A 19,566-nucleotide genomic window follows, 5' to 3' on the forward strand; every position below is an offset into this window, starting at 1 on the left:
TAAATCATTAATAAGGCTATTAACATCCATAAACATTATTAATTCATTTTCAACAGTAATACTGATTTTTCCTTGGACATATTTTAGCCCTAGTCATGGAAGACTTTGACAAGGGAAGTAGGTTTTTACTAATCTGCTCCTTTTCTTAACACTAAAACCGTGTCTTCAATCAGAACATGTTTGAAATCATAACATGCATAAAATCTTTGGACAGGATATCATAGTTTTTGGCAGTGGATTTCTTTCATGTGAACATAGTCAATACTTTGAGTGAGCATATTGAGGTAATTCTTGGAAGACAAAAGTAAAATTTGGAAGCAGAAATATAAAGATTGGTATTTGGAGCAGTAGCTAAATAACGCCATTATCGTGCATGGATCAGTTGTTAGCATAGACTTACTGTCAGAAAAATTAATCATTAATAGACTTTTACAGAGTGACAATCCAATTAAACGCAGTTCTGTTCCGCAGCTTCCTTCAGGACAAAATACTGTCGTTCTGGAGATAATCTCTTAGCTAGTAAGACTCTATCACGAAAAAGAGTTTGAATTTGAAAATTGACTTTTTGCTCAGATTGAGTGTTTTACATCTTCCTTCAAATTTCTGCCTCTCTGTGTGTAACTAGAAATTTAACAACCAAATTAGCAAAGATTAAAGCTCTTTGAAAGTTACTGAACAGACTTAACTCATGCACATTTAGATTAAATATCAACAATCTGACACCTGGCCTTGCAGTAGTGGTTTTACCACTCAAATAACCTGATATGCCCAGAGAAAATACTACTTATTTCATAAAAAGCTGGGTATGAAAAAAATTCACATGGAATCATTTTATCATACTGATCATGGCTACCACAAACTAAGCCAGATTATGGGTGGACTCTGCCTCCAAAAAGTGGTAAAAGCCTACCAATGCCCACAGTATCAAGAAGAGTCCTTGGAACATGGTCAGCCCAGAATACATCTAAAAGTGCTGTGGCCTCAATGTGGACTTCAAAAACAACAACAACAACAAAAAAAATCAAACACCATAGTGAAAGCTGCTTCAATCTCTGAAAAGTTGAGAGACCTAAGCTTTATGAGAGAAGTTTTCTGCTAATACTTCCCCATTCTGCTTTATGCAGTTTCACCAAAAAATTTTTAATGGTATGACAAGTCAGATCTGTACTCAAATGTCAAGCCCTTGGCTTCTTAATCACAGCGTCCTTCTGCAGTGCCAGTTAGTTCTAAGAATAAAGATCCTAAGAGGTGCATGTCAACTATTAATAGTTACCACTATAGTGTGCAGATAAATTGTCTTCCTCAGATAAGAACAGATTAGGAAAAATAACAACAACAAAGTCTAATACAGTACCATTTCTAGATTTACGCTTAGAGTCCTTATTGGCACTGCTAAGCAAAACTTCTTTTGCGCTATAGTATCCCTGTACTTAAATTTTAAGGGCTTTGGTGTGGTGCAATATTTGAAGAGTAAAACAACACTCCTCCAAGCATTACATGTCAGGTACATCAAGTACAGAAATCCTTCAGCGTGAAGAATGTGTCACTGAGGAAAAAAAAAAAAAAAACAAACAAAACAAAACCTCAAACAGCTTTTCCTCTGCATAAGAACAACAAAACTTATTTGTAAACTCATTTCCTGGATCAGCTATTCTGACCCAACTGGTAACAAAAAATACAGTTTCACAGATTCTGAATTCAAGACAAACAAGAGAAAGCACAGTAAAAGAAGACTAAAAAGGAAAACGGCTAACAAAAGTAAAACAAAAAACATTAAAACCGTATCTAACAGCAAAAAGAACAAAGTCAATTTGCATGTGACCACAAGTAATGACTGACAGCATCAGTTTCTGGAGTATGCCTCGAAGCGATGTATCTGCATTAAATATATACTGCTCCAGACAGCAGAAGCCCATCTGGTAAACTAGAAAAACTCCCTCTCCCATTTACAATCCACTGTAATCTGGACTATGATTTTTGTCCAAGCAGAAGAGTATGCATATTACAGTATCTGTCAATTTGACAACTAGAAAAATCATGATATAAAATAAGATCAAAACAGATGTCTACATCTCTAGAATTTGTTTCCATCTGTGTGTACATTTTGATGATACCACTATAGAAAAACATGCAAGAACTTAAACCAATTACTTGATTTTAACAATTTACAGATGACTGTACATAGATTAGATTTCAGTTTCCTAAATATAGGTGCCCAATGTTATTTTAGAGCCCCCAGCGTACTTACTACACCATAGAAATCTAGGAGAGTTTAAAATGGCATTAAGTGCCTATATAGTTCAGGAAACTGGATCCTACTGTTAATGTAACTGTCACTTTGCATTATGGACTCATGACCACAGAGAATGTCATTTATGTCTTACAGAGAGCCAGGAAAGCTGAAACAAACTCTGTTAGGGCAAACCTGCACTGTGATCGCCCTGTGTTTTCAATGACCATTTTGTTTCATATATCATACAACACATGCATGGAGAAAAGGAGACTCAGGGGAGACCATATTGCTCTCTACAACCATCTGAAAGGCAGATAGCAAGGCAGGTGTCAGTCCCTTCTCCCAAGTAACAAGTGACAGGACGAGAGGAAACGGCCTCAAGCTGCGCCAGGGGAGGTTTAGGTTGGATATTAGGAAAAATTTCTTCACCGAAAGGGCAGTCAGGCACTGGAACAGGCTGCCCAGGGAAGTGGTGGAGTCCCCATCCCTGGAGGTATTTAAAAGATGGGTAGATGTGGCCATGGTTTAGTGGTTTAGTGGTGGACTTGGCAGTGCTAGGTTAACGGTTGGACTTGATGATCTTAAAGGTCTTTTCCAACCTAAATGATTCTATGATTCTATATCTGAAACATCCCTCTGAATATGAGCTCATGGAAAAGAGACATAGAAGCCTAAGTTACACAAAGCACCAGTGTCCTCTGAGGAAAGGAATAATAAATTGCAAAAAGGTACAAAATAAAGGTCAACCCTTGTAGTCAAAATTATCAAAATGTAATTAAACCTTTTTTGAACACAAAAGTGGGTCTTTCAAACAAACAATTCAACTTCAAATTAGTACCACTGGAGAAAATATTTTCAAAAGCAGCTGTTAATATTGTGAACATGTGTATTTTGTGTAAAAGATTATTAAGAAAAGGTATTAATTTCTCTGCTGTTTCACCAGGACTTAAAAAAAATTAACCAGGCATAACTAAAAAATTAATCCAGGAAGGCTAATTTAAAAGCTGTGTGTCATGGAAACATCAGATACAACTACTTTGGAAGCCACATGGGATGACTGGGAAATTTATCTGGATGACATTGTAAGAAGCGTTTTCATAGTAACACATGTTATTCTAGAACCAAATTAAATGTAATGAATATATCTGAAAGTCCACTGTCCTGTTTTTATTTCTACTACGTTTTATTTCTTTTTAATAGACTAATTCTTAGGTTCTATCAAGTACACGTTATTAGGTTACTGTTATTATTAACATATTAACCTTCATCAACAATAACGTATTTTTTTAATAAGATTATTGATTACTGTATTTTGTGTAAGGGACATTACCTGAAAAATCATTAATTCAAAATAAGGATGCTCAAAATTTAAAAAAGCATATAAAATTGAAGTCTTTGAGACAAATTTAGGTGCCTAATTAAATGATGCAAATTTTAAACACATCAAGACAAGACGACATTGGTTCTGATAAGAAAATTCTTTGGCTAAGGCTGTCCCCCTGCTTTTCCAGCTGTATAGTTCTCCAAGGAGCTACATTAAAAGCTCATGACACCTGCTGCATCAGTGATGTTGCGAGGTCAGAAGGATTTGCACAAAAGCCGCTAAAACATTGACACCTGGCTAGGCAGGCCAAGCTGCTGAATGTCCTGTCCCACGGGAGAACTCAGGTAGAATATCCAAGCACAGCAATGTGCCTTACGGATTCAGAGCTGGATAAATCACTACTGCTCTGCCAGAATTTAGTTGGTATAGAAAGACATGATCTATTTGATACCTGGACAGGTGATTTTACCCTGTACTACCACGAGAAATGAAGAAAATATCTTAAAAGGAACAGTAATCTTCACCTCACGACCCCAGAGCAGCCATTTTGTTTGTTTCTTTGGGAGAGCACGGTGAAACCTATCGTCTTTTAATAAGAGTTGAGCACTGATATACATAAGGGAACAAACTAAGCCTGGATGTAGCATTTGACTAGGCTTGATAACATTTGTAATTATTAGGTTTTTTTAAACAGTACATTGGAAGGAAACATGATATTCCTCCCGTGCTTTGGAGTGACAACCAGCTGGTCTGTTAGTGGGGGGGAGCTGTTGAAGGTTTGAGGACCACTTACTGTGCAGAACTACAATGGAGCTAATGGAATAAGCTACCAAGAGGCTGTATGCTCTCCATGGCATTTAAGTCCCCAGTGACAGTTATTTTGTAATTTCCCCTTTGCAGATGCTTGTTTGGCCAAATGCTGTACCAACATAAAGAAGATTTTTCTGATAAAGGCTCTATAAGATCTTCCTCTATATAGTCTTATTACTCATTATTATTCTCCAAGGATACAAGAAATACATGGTAAAGCCTCCAAAATATGTAGCTATGGCAGTCCTTGCTTCATAACTGTATTTCACACTAGGTCTCCTCCAAACATCAAATATGCATGCCATTACATTATATGGTGTACTGGTTGGATGAAAATAGCTGTGATGAAAGGAGTTCTAAATTTCCATTTTGACCATCAATGATTCAATACAGTTCAGTTAAAAATGTATGTCCAAAGCCCTTAGAATCCAATCAACGTGTGGGTGTTCATTTCCAAAAACCTGGATGAAAGCAAGGCTTTTAACATGATGGGAGGAAAACATTTCCTCTTATCTTCCACTAATCTGGGAAAGAAGAGATGACTTAATATTTCTGAGTTGCAAAAGAATTCAGCTCATTAATTTTATTGATTTACAAATGCCTGGAGTAACTTGTTAGCTCACTCCTTACTCTAATAAGTCAAACAAGCTAGAAACTTCTGCACAGAAATATCCTTTCTAAGACCACTAAGTCTTGCAGCTTTTCGGCTCCTGGTCTCTCTTCCAGACAAAAACAGAGCAGCCTATAAACTAACTGTTTGACAGTAATTCCTATAAACCAGGATAATTTCAACTGCATTCCTCTTCAAGGCTGTATCCCTTACATTCCTGAGCTTATTCATATATTTGGAGATGTTTTGATAAGAATATGTTATTAATTGGTAAGTGGCAGGAGAAATCCGATTTTGAAATATACGTCAATTTTTAGCACAATGTACCTATTTTAAATGCAGGAAGGTCAGTGTGGCACAGTATGTGATTAAGTATCAAGATGCAAGGAAAAGCCAGCTACTAAGATGGCATCACGTGATGTAATATTCAGATGCAAAAGAAACATCCACCTCTTTCCTGCCATACTGCTATAAAATGCAATGCTATGTAGTAAAATGAAATTAGAATTTACGGACAAACTTCTATGTCATTCTTCAAAGCTCTTTAAAAAAACAAGTCATATTGATGATACTTATAACGGAATATCCCAATTAAACAGATGCAGACTCAAAACATAAATGAAATCAATACTGTAATCCCAATTTGTCGCAGTTAAAGCTGTCAAGATTTCCATTAAATCAGTATTAGTTCTAGACACCTCAAATCAATTACAATGAAAGTTCTGAACATGAAGTATTTCATAAGCATCCATTTATGGATAAGCCAATATTGTGCCTATTGCAGAATCGGTATTCTCTTCCCTTTGCCTAACTAAACGGAAGAAAAACAGGGAACTAAAAAAAAAAACCCCAATTTTGGAGGACATACTTGACGGGAAAACAGACTGATTAATGACAAAATCTTCTTTTTCTCCTTCCTTCAAAATCTGTCAACTGGACTGCAACTGATACATAGTAGTATTAAATGAGACGAACTAAGGAAGAGAGGAGCCAAGAAAATGACTCTGAGTCTCAGCTTCCTAGTCATGTTTACAAAACTGTACAGGTTGCAGAAAGAAAGGTAAGATTTTATACAAGTACTTTTACAGTTCTCACGGGCATGTACATAGAAATAACTGTATGAATCACTAAACAAGATTCTATCTAAAATCATTAAACGATAAGTATTACTGCTCATACTTTTAAGCAGAGAGCATTCTACTGAATTATACTCTTTTTACATATAAGAGAGAAAAAAAGCTTAAGTGGTAACTATTAATACCACAAGTCGTCTTTGACTCGCAGTTACAGAGATGTATACAAAATATCAATAAGAACAACAAAGTATTATTTGTATTCAAAATTTCTATTATTTGTGTATAGAATGTAGATAATTAGGTTTATTAAGTTGTATTGTAACATCTCTGCAAGAAATGTGATAAACCACCCTAAAAAGATTACATATGCACCCACTATATTCTTTCCTTTGCAAATTTAGATATAACACTTAATTCCTGAGTTCCTTATACACACTCTTCTTGTAGAGATGAATTTTGAATGAACGGGGAATAAGATGGTTGTAGCATATATGTGCAACACACTTCAAAGAACAAACAGCTACACTAGAGGTAAAACTGTTTCTTCATGCATTTGTGTATACATATACTTCATTCAATACAAACTTTTGGTAAACATGGATGGATGGCCATTTTCTACTTCTGTTAAAGTCCACAACAGGAACGTTCCTGAGAAAGGCAACAGCAGTCCTACTAAAAGTAACCTGTTTCTCTCAAACTCTAGGATTCTCTGCTAAAAAAAGAACACGCACAAATCAGAAAGGCTCCACAACAGATTAACCATGACTGTTCATACAAAAATCACATCCAGAACCTTGATGCTCCAGGTACTCTTCTGTTATCTCAAGTAGCTGTCTATCTGTTACTCACAGTGATTCAAAGCAGGCACAACAAGCCAGCCATATTGATCACTGGAAATGGACTCAGAAACATAGAAATAACTGGTTTCCTAACCATGGCAATCAAGGTGACTCAGGAACAGCTTGTCAAGCAAATGTGCTGATAGAATTCTTTATAGCATATAAAGTCAACATATTCTTCAAATGTTAAAGATGCAGTAGTACCTTGACAGCATGCCTGACCTATATTAGAAAGTTTTACCTTTGCTAAACTGTAACAGATTCTAATGCAGTCAACAACTGAATTAAATCCTCTCTGAGAAGAAACTGTAGGATCCAAAGAGTGCAAATATACATAAGAAGTATTCCAGCAGCAGTGTTTCTAGTTAACTGAACTGAACTGGAGGTAAGGATAGCAATTCTAGAAGAGCTTGATAGTTTGCAGTCCAGAAGCATCCTGGAACAAAGTGTAGGGGTCCTGAGTGTACTAAAAAGCCTTTTAATGGCCCTAAACAGACTCACCTCGGCCTGCCAGCACATTCCCCCCCATCGGGGGGTGGCTCAGAAGCCCCATTTCAGCTCAGCCTTCAGTCCCTGCCTGAGCTACATCAGAGGAGTATGAGTCTCCAGCTCAGCCAAGCCCATGCCTGGCCATGGACTCCATTAATCCAGATCCTGACCCATGGACTGACTTCCCGGCTTGACCTCCCTGCCTTGTCCACCATAGGCCTGCCTGCCAATCACCGGATCTGTGGTTTGTCTTCCCAGCCTGACCTCCGTCTGCCTCATCACCACAAACCGATCATCTGGGTTATTAATTGAGCCTGGCCACCATCTCTGGGCCTGCCCTGCTTGCCTTGCCCATGTACTGTACAACTGGGCCCTGATGAGACCCTGCCCTGCCAGCCATGCTACCCAGCTCTGCTCCCAGCTCCCCAGCTGTTCTGGGGAGGGACGGCTGCTCCCCAACACAGCCCCTTCCTTCCACTAATGTGTCCCACTACTTACATGCCTCAATGATGAGCCTATACATCTCCCTCTGAAGGTCACCCATACATAACCTGTTATGTATACCGTACAACACCGTAATATTAAACAATCAAATCTGAAATGTTGCAGAGGCTCTGCATCCTATCCAAATGAGAAAATATGTTCAGCCACCAAAGAGAGAGCAAATGAGCAAGTCAATCCACAAATTTCTCCAAAGATATTGAATTTTAAAGAGAATATGTCCACATCCATGTTAAAAACCCTAATTAAGCGTTCCCATTTTTAAGTACTATGCATAAAATACTCTTGTCAGGTTTAATCTTAATGAGCCAAAATACACAGTGTTTTGAGATACGTAACAGACTGAATTCATCCTTAGTGAAAATATTTATTTTCTTGGATGGACATCGAACAGCAGTGAATTTGGATTTTCTAACTTTAAAATTTAACTGTCTGGGAGAACTGAAACATCAAAGAGGCTGTTAGTGCTTGAGAGAAAAAAAAAATTACAGTCTGCAGCAGCCCATGGGTTAGGGTCAACAGTTTGGAGTACATCTTAACAATGATCCATTCCCTCTACAAGTTATCAGTTCAGTATGGAGTACAACCTTGAACGCAATGGCAGTTGATATAGCTTACTGACAGTTTCTCTGTAGATAACAATTATGATTGGGGGCGTCACTTTAACTTAATGAACTTCAGTGATGAATGCATTCAGAATAAACATTAAGCACATTCTCATCTGTAGGATTACCACTGTAGGGAACAAACGCAAAGCCCTATACTGCTACTGCCAAAACACACACAGACTTCTTTATTTCAGCTGAAGCCTGGTTGAAGACTGGCACAAAAAAAGTAACTTGTTTCTTCACAGGTAATCAATGCTCTAAAATAAATGTGGAATGTATGTTCAGACTGTATGCCTCAAAAATCCATATTAAGTGCCTAGGAATGTATAACAAATTATTTCCATTTATCTTAGAGAAGAATTGTATTCTGGCACAGAGGTTAAGAGCCAGGAATTTCTGAGATTCAGTCCCATTTCCAGACATGTTCTAGGGTAAGCCATTTGATGCTTCTGTCTCTACTTCCCTTTTGAGAAAATGACAATAAATGAGAAATTGAATGTGTTATAAATTTTACAGAATTAGTATTGAAAAAATACCTTTGAAGGGGAAAGGCTCTAAATAAATGCCAATATTAAATACACCAAAGGTCAGTGTAATCAGAAGAAATAAAACAGCATTTTACTAATTTTATAGTACATAGATAATTCCCTTTCAGTTAATCCAATTTTCACCAGCTGATCAGAGGTCATTACTCAATCTCAGTGTTTTAGTACCAACACCGATCCCAACATTATCAACGAAGTTCCATAACTTAACTTATGTCAAGAACTATCTGCAGGTTTTATGTAGTAAAGTACAGCCTCTAAAATGAGGAAACAATACAGATCTTTACAGATACTACTTAGACTCATCATATGCAAAGTACACATACAAATTATTAGTGAATTACAATGAGATTGTGAAAACAAGAAAGGTTTGTTGCCAATCACATACCCGCCTTTAATATAGTCAAGGAATGAAACTTCTGTTTCAATTAGGAAGGAAAGCAATGTTACCTGAAAGCAAATAAAAGAGAGTCAGACATGAATTGTCATTTCCCAGTTGAACAAGTAGAGACATAAGCACAATGTTTTTGGAGCTCTATCCTTAAGACGTAATTTCCTACAGGATTAGGGAAAAAAGAACCATAGAATCGTTTAGGTTGGGAAAGACCTTGAAGATCATCAAGTCCAACCATTAACCTAGCACAAAAGAAGATTAAAAAAAAAAAAAAAAAGAAACCATTTCAATAGGCAGTTCTTGAAAGGGAAGAGACAAATTTGGAAGTCTACTACAACTGTGCTTTTTTAAAAAAAAAAAAAAAAAAAAAAAAGGGATGGAAGATTGTATTCCAGGGCAGGTTACCACATGCATGTCTTCTGATCACTGTGCATTACATCTACACATGAATATTAGAGGCTAGATGATAATGCATCTATTTTATGAGTACTTCAACACCATTTAAAGAACTCAATTATAAGTCATTTCTCATCTCACATTAAAAGTGGTATTGAGTATTGATGCAAGCCAAGAATGCAAAAATCTAGTAAATTATACGTATATCTGAACTATATAAAAAAATATAAAGTGGAATATATAAAAAATGCAAAGATAAGAAATTTCTTCAGTCCTAGCTTTTATCATTCAGAAATTATATAGGTCCAAAACACAGACAGTGGTCTAAAGGTGTTACTGGCATTTCCAGCACTTGAGTCACAGAAGTATAAACTCACGTGGAAAAGATCCAGCATTTAAGATATTCATATACTGCACAACATTATGAAGCAAAGAATTCAATCCAAATTATTTTCATTTTATTTACAAAGTGACACGCAACTCTCCCACAAGTGCATCAGGCAGTCAGTGAAAACTGCTTAAATAACTACTCAAAGCAAATTCACTGATGATGATACGAGGAATAAAAAGGGGATGGAAGTTTGTCACAAAATTTGATTTGCCTCCAACTGCAGCAAAATATAAAAACTGAAAATATTCTTATGTTGTAAACTTGGACTCAGAATGAGATTACAGGTAGTAATTCTGTCTTCTGTCCTACTTCCTTTGTCACAGGTTCTCTGTGATTCTTAGTGACTTGCAAAGTTCAAAACCATCAAATTACCTTTCTAGCTGAGAAAAGAAGACCATAACAAAGTTCTACCAGACTATCAGTATCATAGTCTTGCATATAAGGCTGAAATTTCTATGCATTTTTCCACTGGACACAGTCATTTTAATGGTTCATCTGTTATTACAGCTGGTCATCTTGTTCCTAATTAGTTTAAGCAAATGTTTTCAGTGAATCTGATTTAAAAAGGTAAAAAGCGGAAACAGAGAAGACTTCCAAAGTGGCCAAAGTGTTTACTTCCTTACAGACAATGATTACCAGTGTTCCAAGTTTTATACAGTGAATTTTAGATTTCACTGCTTTGCTTTCTTTGAAACTAACCATGTATTCTGTAACATTTCTGCTTAGTATGTAGTTTGTCTGTCTGAACTTAAAATGACCCCTTAAGTAATAATGAATTGAGATGGCTACTGTATGTACATAATCCTTAAAAGCAGCAGTGAGATAGCAGTCAATGATCTATATCCACTTCACTTAAAGTCTTCCAGAAGCCAACTTCCTATCAGTGAGAATGATGGTCTTGGTGCCTCGTTTGAAAATGTAGAAAACTGTGGGATAAAGAATATCTTGGGCGAATAACAGGGAGAAGAAAAACAAATCTGCAGGCAAACACATAGGAATGACAAGTTGGAGAAGCGTAAGGGAAGCCTGAAGGACTAATAGAAGTAAGGGCAAATGGGAGCAAAGATAACTTGATAAAGAAATTACAAAACCAACAGTAGAGAACACTGGTAGAGAAGGAAAGAAGACAGACAATTACTAACAATTGGTTTTTGGAAATTTCCATGTAAGTTGAGACAAAGGATAGGAAGACACAGCTGATTTTGTCTGTCCAAACATGAGTAAAATATGTTCTTTCAAATGCAGACAGATACATGTGAAGGTGTTAAAATATTTAAAACCAAAATCAACGGGAAGATTGAACATGTAAATGCATTTTTTGCTCTTCTGTACCCTAAGCCAGATTTCATACCTACAATTTTGAGTACACTTACTTTTAGTATTGATTTAAAATAATCACTTTTCCTAAGTTTCTGACTTGCTAATTTAGCATAACAAACTTTATTTTAACATGCTAAATTGTAGTAAAAGGAATATGTTAGCAAAAAATAAAGTATCTAACTAATCAGATCTTGTATGGTAAATTTTCATGGACAAGCTGCTTCTGCCCATTTTTTACAATTTAAAGCAGAGGTACAAAGTAAGTGTTTATTCTCCTACTGATGAACAGACTTATACAAGAATGTGAGAATGACAAAACATTCCTTCAAGGCTACAGTTCAGAGTGAAAGTAGCCCTACTGACTTCAGTGGAACTGTTCACGTGGAAAAAAAACCCACATGCTGGATGTGTTTTCAAAAAACATGTCTTATATCTGATTAGGTTTTCCAATATACAATTCTTCAACATTTATCTTAATTTTTTTGTAAATGATGTTTTGAACATCACGGATGCCAGAACACGGAAGCTGAGAAAGTGCTGAAGGGAATTATTTGCATTGCTAGCAAATGGTTCATAAAACAGAATATAGAATATGAACAAAAGGACATTAAACTCTCATCCCAAACCATAGCAACAGATCCTTTGACACAAAGTTACAAAAACCTGCTGGTAATAAAAAATGTTGACTCTTTTTGGTTTAGCCATGATAAGCATGCTAGCTTTTACTGATGCTAGCTCAGCAGTTAACTTTAAAAACAAAATTGACTTTTAAAAGTTCAGATATGCTTCAGATAAAAATTAAGTGTTCAGTCCAATAATTTCAAGAATTTGACTGAAATTTTGGTATAACTCATTTTGGAAATTATTGGCACCTTAACAGCATACTTGAACACAGCTTTCAGCAGACTCTTCAAATTAAAAAAATCTGAATATAAATGCTGTATAACAGTAAATAGTTTATTGTTGTGGCCTTCACAGAAGGGCCTATTCTAATTCTGTTAAATTACAAGTCAACTACACTCTGTTTCAAGAGAAAAGCATCCAGTAACATAAAATATATTTACTTACTGTTCCAGAATTAACATACTTTTTCTTTTTTCCTTTTTTCTTTGGATTTATTACCTAGAAACACAGATACAAATATTAAAGCAGTATGATTTAGGCTTTAACATAAAGATAAGTGTTAAGATACTTTCAATGCAGAAAGTAGTCTGTTTTCAGTGGATTCTAAATTTATTCAGCATATTGTTTATTTATGCACCTCAATGCTGAGATATATGCATATTTGAAAACAGTGAATTTATCTTCATGGTACCTGCTAGGTAAGCCAGTGCCGTTACTCGCATTTGACAAGTAGGGGACTGGGGCAATAGAGGTGAGAGTGTTCATTAAATCTGAGTGCTCAGTGAAACACTACTTTGAATTTTCTGAGATTGCAAGACGCAAGATTCTGCATTTTTCTGCATTCCTGATTCCAGCGTTTCAGTGTACTGTGTCACCACTTCTTCATCTCACAATGCACCTCTTCACATGCCAGCTAATCTGTTTCCATTTCTCCTCAGTATCATCTGAGAAACATGAGATTTGTTCTACTCCTAGTTTCTGTATTTGGTGCAATGACAGGATCTGGCTGAGAGGAAGAGAAATTGGGGGACAGATCACACTCTGCCAGAACATAAACTAGTCAGTAATTTCATGAAAATGGCACAGACCACCACCTGACTGGCGTACAGGAGTTGTGGGGCCTCAATGCACTCCTCATACACAAGAATCTTCACAGAATTGGACTACAAAGCAATAAACAGTTTTCTTGAATGTCTTGAACCCACTCTTATAAAATTTCTCACTGTAGCCACCAATACAAATTGTTTCCCTTCTGAATACCTACCCATTCAAAGGCAAGTCTCAGTCAGTTTCATTACATAGACATTAAAATGTAGTCCTGCTTTTTTCAAAATTGCACATGGAATTGGAAGCAAAACATTATTTTGTTAATTAGGTCAATCAACTATCTCCTATATGACTAGGAAACTCAAATCTTTGTGGCTTACTGCCAAGTTTTACTGCAAACTACTCACAGATGTTCTGTGAATGACAAGGAATGAAAACATTCCCAATTGAAATCTTAGTCACTTAACTGCTATAAAATATTTAAACAATTTTGCCTGAAAATTGGAAAAATAGTAATACACGTCTTCCAAAAATTCTCTCCCCACAAGTAAAATGAAATTACATTTAAAGATCATATTCCTTGCACAACATAGAACAGCTATGAAATGTAAGGCAGAAAGAGATAACTATCATTTGAGGTTTTCCCAAACAGGGTAAATGAGAGTGACTCTTTCTTTCCCTCCAGTATGCCACACAGATATCCAGTAAGTATTCTTCAAAGCTTTTACTGCCTTACACATACATAAGCCCTTTAACACTTAAAAAACCCCCAAATAACCCCTCTCCCTCCTATTAACTTTGTCTTGCCTGGTGAGCAATGGATTAAATCTGTGTAGTGGTGGTTTATAAGCAATGCAGTAATTCTTGCTGAAACAGAATCTTAGCCAGAAAGTGACTCCTGCTGACAATTGCCCAGAAGAGGAAGATGAAGGTAACAGACTGCCTGCCTGACTTGTGGCCCTTCATTCACAACTCTCCAGAATCCAGTGGTCAGGCCTGAGTTAGCAACATATTTCTTGCCAGAAGTCATTAAATGCCAAAAAGGAGATTCATCTGAACCTTCTGCTTCAGGTAACTTGACAATTGGCTTCTTAGGAATTGCTAGGAAATGCAGTAGAGCTTGGAGTGAAATATCATGGGAAACAAGGCATCTACTTGGGATTAAAGATTAATTAAATCACAGCTTCTCTCTCTCTCCCCTATAATTCCAGGTACTATAATTATTATAATATTTATGTGTTTTTTTTCTTAAATTTCAGATAACTTTATAAATAAAACAACATTTTTTAGCCTCTGCAAGTCTTACACCCTTGCAGTAACCTAGGAAGCTACATGAACTCTTACCTACTAAAAAAAGGTCAATTGAAAAGAGCTTGTTACAGCAATGTTTCTAACCTGAAAATACGTGACACTCACTCAAACACAAATTTCTCTACCTGCCTTGGGTCAGTTTGTAAATGCAAAACAATTAAAAAAGAATTTCTCCAGTTTCTTTTGTTCTGATATTGCACAGACTGATCAAGTAGAAGCAATACCAAAGTATGAAGGATTGCAATGTGGGGAGGCAAACATGAGATGCTCAGGAAATGTATGCTATTGCTGGGAGTAAGGTATCGATACTATATTTAAGAAACTGCAAAATGACTGAAGATGTTATGACAGAATATTCCTGGTAGGGTAGGAGTCATGTCAGTGACACAACAGGAGAGGACGTTTTCACTGCACACAGTAATCTGTGCTGTGACACTATCCATAGGACACTGCTGTAAATTACAGTAACTCTGTGGTTGATCTTGGATCTAAAGAAGAAAAAACCCCATGGGTTTCAGTTATCTTTGTCCTGCTTTGCACAGCAGCACCTTTGCTCATCTTCAAAATAAAAGTGCAGCATGTAATTGGGGCAGTCTCCTTCCCTACCTGGTATTAGTGCTTGCCTAAACCATCATATTTGTGATCACCTATATTAGGAATATGAAATTTTACAAAATACTGAAGTTTAATGGCAGCAGTCTGAGACCAGTTAAAGGATAGCTTAAAGAATAACAAAGATCTGCACACCATACAGAAAAGAAAAAAAAAAAAAAGAAAACAAACAAACAAACAAAAAAAAACCAAACAGGCTATAGCCACACAGGCTTGTCTTCTCATTATTAGCAAGAATATCCTTCCACGAGAAAGAAAAAACACATTTCAGTTCTGAGACACACCGTGCATGCAAACTGCACGATGCTGGAACTCATGGTGCAGATACAGAAGCTGACCTAAGTCCTTCCAAAAGCATACCTAAAACCCAGAAGAAGGTCTGAAGTATTTATTCTGAGGGACATAAGAGGTCTTGAAATTAAACTGTCTACCCGGAAAACTGCGACTAATTAGCTGGATTTGTCTTACATCTGAACCACCCTTGGGAGAAGCAGAACTGAAAGAAGTTCCCATCATGGGATTAAGATTGCATCAATGAAGATCTTGCAGACAGGCTGGTCACGAGTTTCACCAATCTGGACACATACACAAATCTAAATTGAGGAATAGGCTTCTCCTACCAAAATGGACCAAGAGGGGATCAAACCCCAGTCCTCAAGACAGCTAGTCATGGAACCGTCCCAGAAGCAACTGCAGCCCATATGAATCCACCAGTCACCAGGTGGCATCACATAGCAGAAGTGCCTGTATTACCTGCAGTATCATTTGAAGGCAAATTAGCTACTAATTTGAAAGAGGAGATGCTCATACTAACAAGACTACATTAAAGGGAGATTTGGTGGCAAAAGCTATTCCTGTTTTTTTCGGATGGCATGTATGACCATTGTTGATGTTGGGGAGCCTTAGATATCACTTTCCCCTGGGGAAGGTGGGGAGGGAGGGATTAAGATCAAAATCTTGACTTCTGGTAACACTGGAGATCAGGGATAGAGCCACTAAAGAAATACCAGGAAAAACATCACACACGATGTCCCAGGCAGAAGCTGGGAAGGAGCTCCAGAACACAAGAAAGAAGAAATACTTTCAGGGACTTCCAAAACAACAGGGGTGGGGGGGGGAAATGCTAAGTGCCTTATTTTTTGTTCAGTTCCTATACTTGGTCTGCATTACATAAGACAGGAGTTGAAACTGCTGATGCAGTAAGAGCACCCATTTTATGCTACCAGAACTTCCAGAGAGCATGAGAGCTCTGTACACAGAGAGCTGTGTACATACATCATACATGATGACATTTTCCAAGAGAGGGCTGCTTTTAACTGCAATAATCCTGCCAGTAATCAGACCTAGGACTGGGCATTTGTACTGTGGTGCGATGACAGCAATCTGTTGCATGAAGATAAGAGTCAAGGTCTAACCCAAAAGAGCAAGGCTCCAAGAACCAAGGCAAAATGAAGGCAACTTCTAGTAGGATGCACTGTCACCTTTCTTATCTTTCCTTTAGGCACTTTGGCAGATGCGGTATTTTCCTGGGTTACGTTCATTGCTCAACTGATACAAACATCTTTTAAGTTCATTAGAGAGGAGGCTATAGCCTCTTCAATGTGAAAGAAAGGAAAACACAACTAAAATCAAAACTGGTCCGCCCCTGTATTTAATACTATTTATAAACTCTGAAAGGGACAAAAGATCTCATATTTTATAAGCGATTTATTTTTATAAAGGATCTGGCGAACAGTTATCAGACAGATATACCGCCTAGAAATGGTAAAAAAAAATGCACACAAAAAAAGTCTACCCATAACACACAGTTCTTTGGGTTCATGACTCTCTGATCTGAAGCACTGAATATGAACTTCATACTCAGACTCTTCTAAGGTTCCTCTGTTCCCAGTATATAAACATCTCTAGGACAATAAATACAGCACAGACTGTACCTTGCCTAAACAGTCGTTTTCTTGTGATGTATGAATGCTCGTATCCAGAAATGAAAGACAGCAAAAATGAGAACAGAATTGACCGAGAAAGACAAAATAGTGAAGTTAAAAATAAAACAAAGGCGGCTCTTGGCAAATCTCACTAGGTGAGGCTATGAAAGACCTACAGAGTAAAACCTACAGATTCAGCACTTCACCTTAGAGAAACTGAAAGTCTCTCGCACAATCCATACACTGTCTATGAGCATGTGTGAGATGGAGGGTGCTAAAAAGCTTTAACACAACTGGCTGGACATATGCATATATATGTGAAAATGCAATAGCATGTATTTTCACACAGGGGAATATGCAGGTGCCTGGAATACATGCATTAGTTCCATATGAAAATTGCTACTCTTGAGCCCTTGCAGGGAGTATCTCTTTATGGTAACACTGCTCTAATTAAGCAGACTGCCTGTTCCCAAACACCACCACCACATCGGTATCACGAGACAGCTGTGGGGTTTTGGGGAAATGCATCAAGAATGCCTGTCATCAGAATGGTTAATTAGATGCTTAGGGACTGTTGTGTACCTAAGCACTAGGCTACTGCTGGGTGAAAAAGGAATGGTAAAAGGAAACACAGGGCAATCAGGCAACTAGGCTAAGTGGCCTATTAGCCGTATCGCCTAAATTAGGGGATAATACTTCCTGGCGTGTGCGTGCACATACGCGCACACACACACACACACACACACAAAAAGGAGGTGGAACTTGAAACACTCCACATTGTTTTACCATGGGAAAGAAACCAATTCCTTTTACAGGAATTCTGGAAGACAACCCCAATTACATGATGAAACACCGTGCAGACACTTGACACAGACCTAGACAAGCCAGTACATGTACACAGCATAGTGTAGGTGGACTTCCTACCTCTGGTCCTAAAAGTAGGATAACCATATTATATCAGCACCAGAACTGGTCATTAGACTAAGGCAATCTAGGCAGAACTTACTCGATCAGATGCAGCGTAACTCTAACTCACCTGTACTGCTTCTAGCTGGGGAGCACATTCACAGTATGCAAAGTTACAGTACTACACACTGTTACCTACTGAAGATAAAGCTGAAGTGAACTAAATTATGCATAAAAATAATGGGGACTCAAAATTGAAAATGAAATTTCTTGGATCTATAAAAACATAAGCTGGAGTTTAACACTGCAAAATGTAACGTATTTCCGTAGGAAGAGTCTGTAAGTTGACACCTCTCCTGAGTGACAAAATACATTTTAAATCTTTTCTTCCTATTGCCTCTCCTTATTTAACACATTTTGAGATTTCATGATACGTTTCTCATTCCAGACTAAGATTCTTCTGGGATATTAATTTAAAAATGAAGTTTTAATGCAGGAGTCTTAATGCTTAGACTTTTTTTTTTGCAGTCAATTTTTTGTGCCCAAATCTGGGATAATTTTTAAAGGGACCTTTCAAAAAAAAGAAAAAAATGCCAAAAATTAGTGCCTTTATGACAATTCAAGTTTGTGCATCTCAATTTTTGTTTGCATAAACTCATTGATTGCTTCTGAGAATAACTTACAGCATATTTAATGGTTGGACTCGATGATCTTAAAGCTCTTTTCCAACCTAAACGATTCTATGATTTCGTAGATTCAGTAAAGTCTGATCTTGGAAAAAGAAAGTTTACTTTTTTGCAAATCCCAATAATCTCAGACTAAATTAAGAAAGAAGTCTTAAACTAGGGATTTATTAGATCTGAAATAAACAAGCCTGCACAATCTTGGCCACAGGGCCCTGAGAAGAGAAGGCACGACAAGACTAGACTAAGAGGGAGTGTGGATGCATTCACCTACAATATACAATAAAGTCTTACCACATTTAGAAGGCATCTAACAATACAAAACTCTATAATTGAATTGACAACTGCCTGTCAATCCCAGTAGCTAGTAGATGTATGACATTTAAACCAGAAATGAGATGCAAATTTTTAAGCAAAGATGGTAACTGGCCACATGAAAAACCCTACCAATAAGCTAAATTCTCTGTCACTTGTAAGCCCTTCATCAAAATTCTGAAGATTCTAAAGTCTGCACTTAAGATCAAAGGCATGTGACTGTATCTGATGTAGGAATCACCAGATATTCTTTGGATAGGAGAAAATAGCATACAACACATGTAACAGTTGGCAAAAGGAGAAATAAATAAGCTGTTCATACACGAATGGAGGTAACCCAGTATTTGCTCCAAGTTATGTCATACCAACCCAGCTGCTAGAAATGCTCTTCTTGCCCTATCACAGCCCAGCATGCATACGCATGCACACATACCAACTTGTCTTTGAATCTTTTTATAGATTCATAGAATCATTTAGGTTGGAAAAAACCTTTAAGATCATCGAGTCCAACCGTTAACCTATCACTGTCAAGTCCACCACTAAACCATGTCCTCAAGTACCACGTCTACCTGTCTTTTAAATACCTCCAGGGATGGAGACTCAACCA

At 37.1% G+C, this 19,566-nt stretch overlaps 1 protein-coding gene across 1 annotated transcript in view; it reads right to left on the minus strand.

Annotated features, from left to right (window-relative positions):
- CPNE8 (copine 8) overlaps window positions 1-19,566 on the minus strand; it is a gene marked incomplete at its 5' end in the record, with an annotated part of 110,655 nt that overhangs the window by 20,471 nt on the left and 70,618 nt on the right. The window contains 2 exons of the mRNA XM_082311147.1: window positions 9,424-9,485; window positions 12,605-12,658. Of these exons, the coding sequence (XP_082167273.1) occupies window positions 9,424-9,485; window positions 12,605-12,658 (116 nt within the window). The remainder of the gene's footprint in view (window positions 1-9,423; window positions 9,486-12,604; window positions 12,659-19,566) is intronic.

Source organism: Platalea leucorodia (assembly GCF_965183815.1).
Source record: "Platalea leucorodia genome assembly, chromosome: 4".
NCBI lineage: Eukaryota > Metazoa > Chordata > Aves > Pelecaniformes > Threskiornithidae > Platalea > Platalea leucorodia.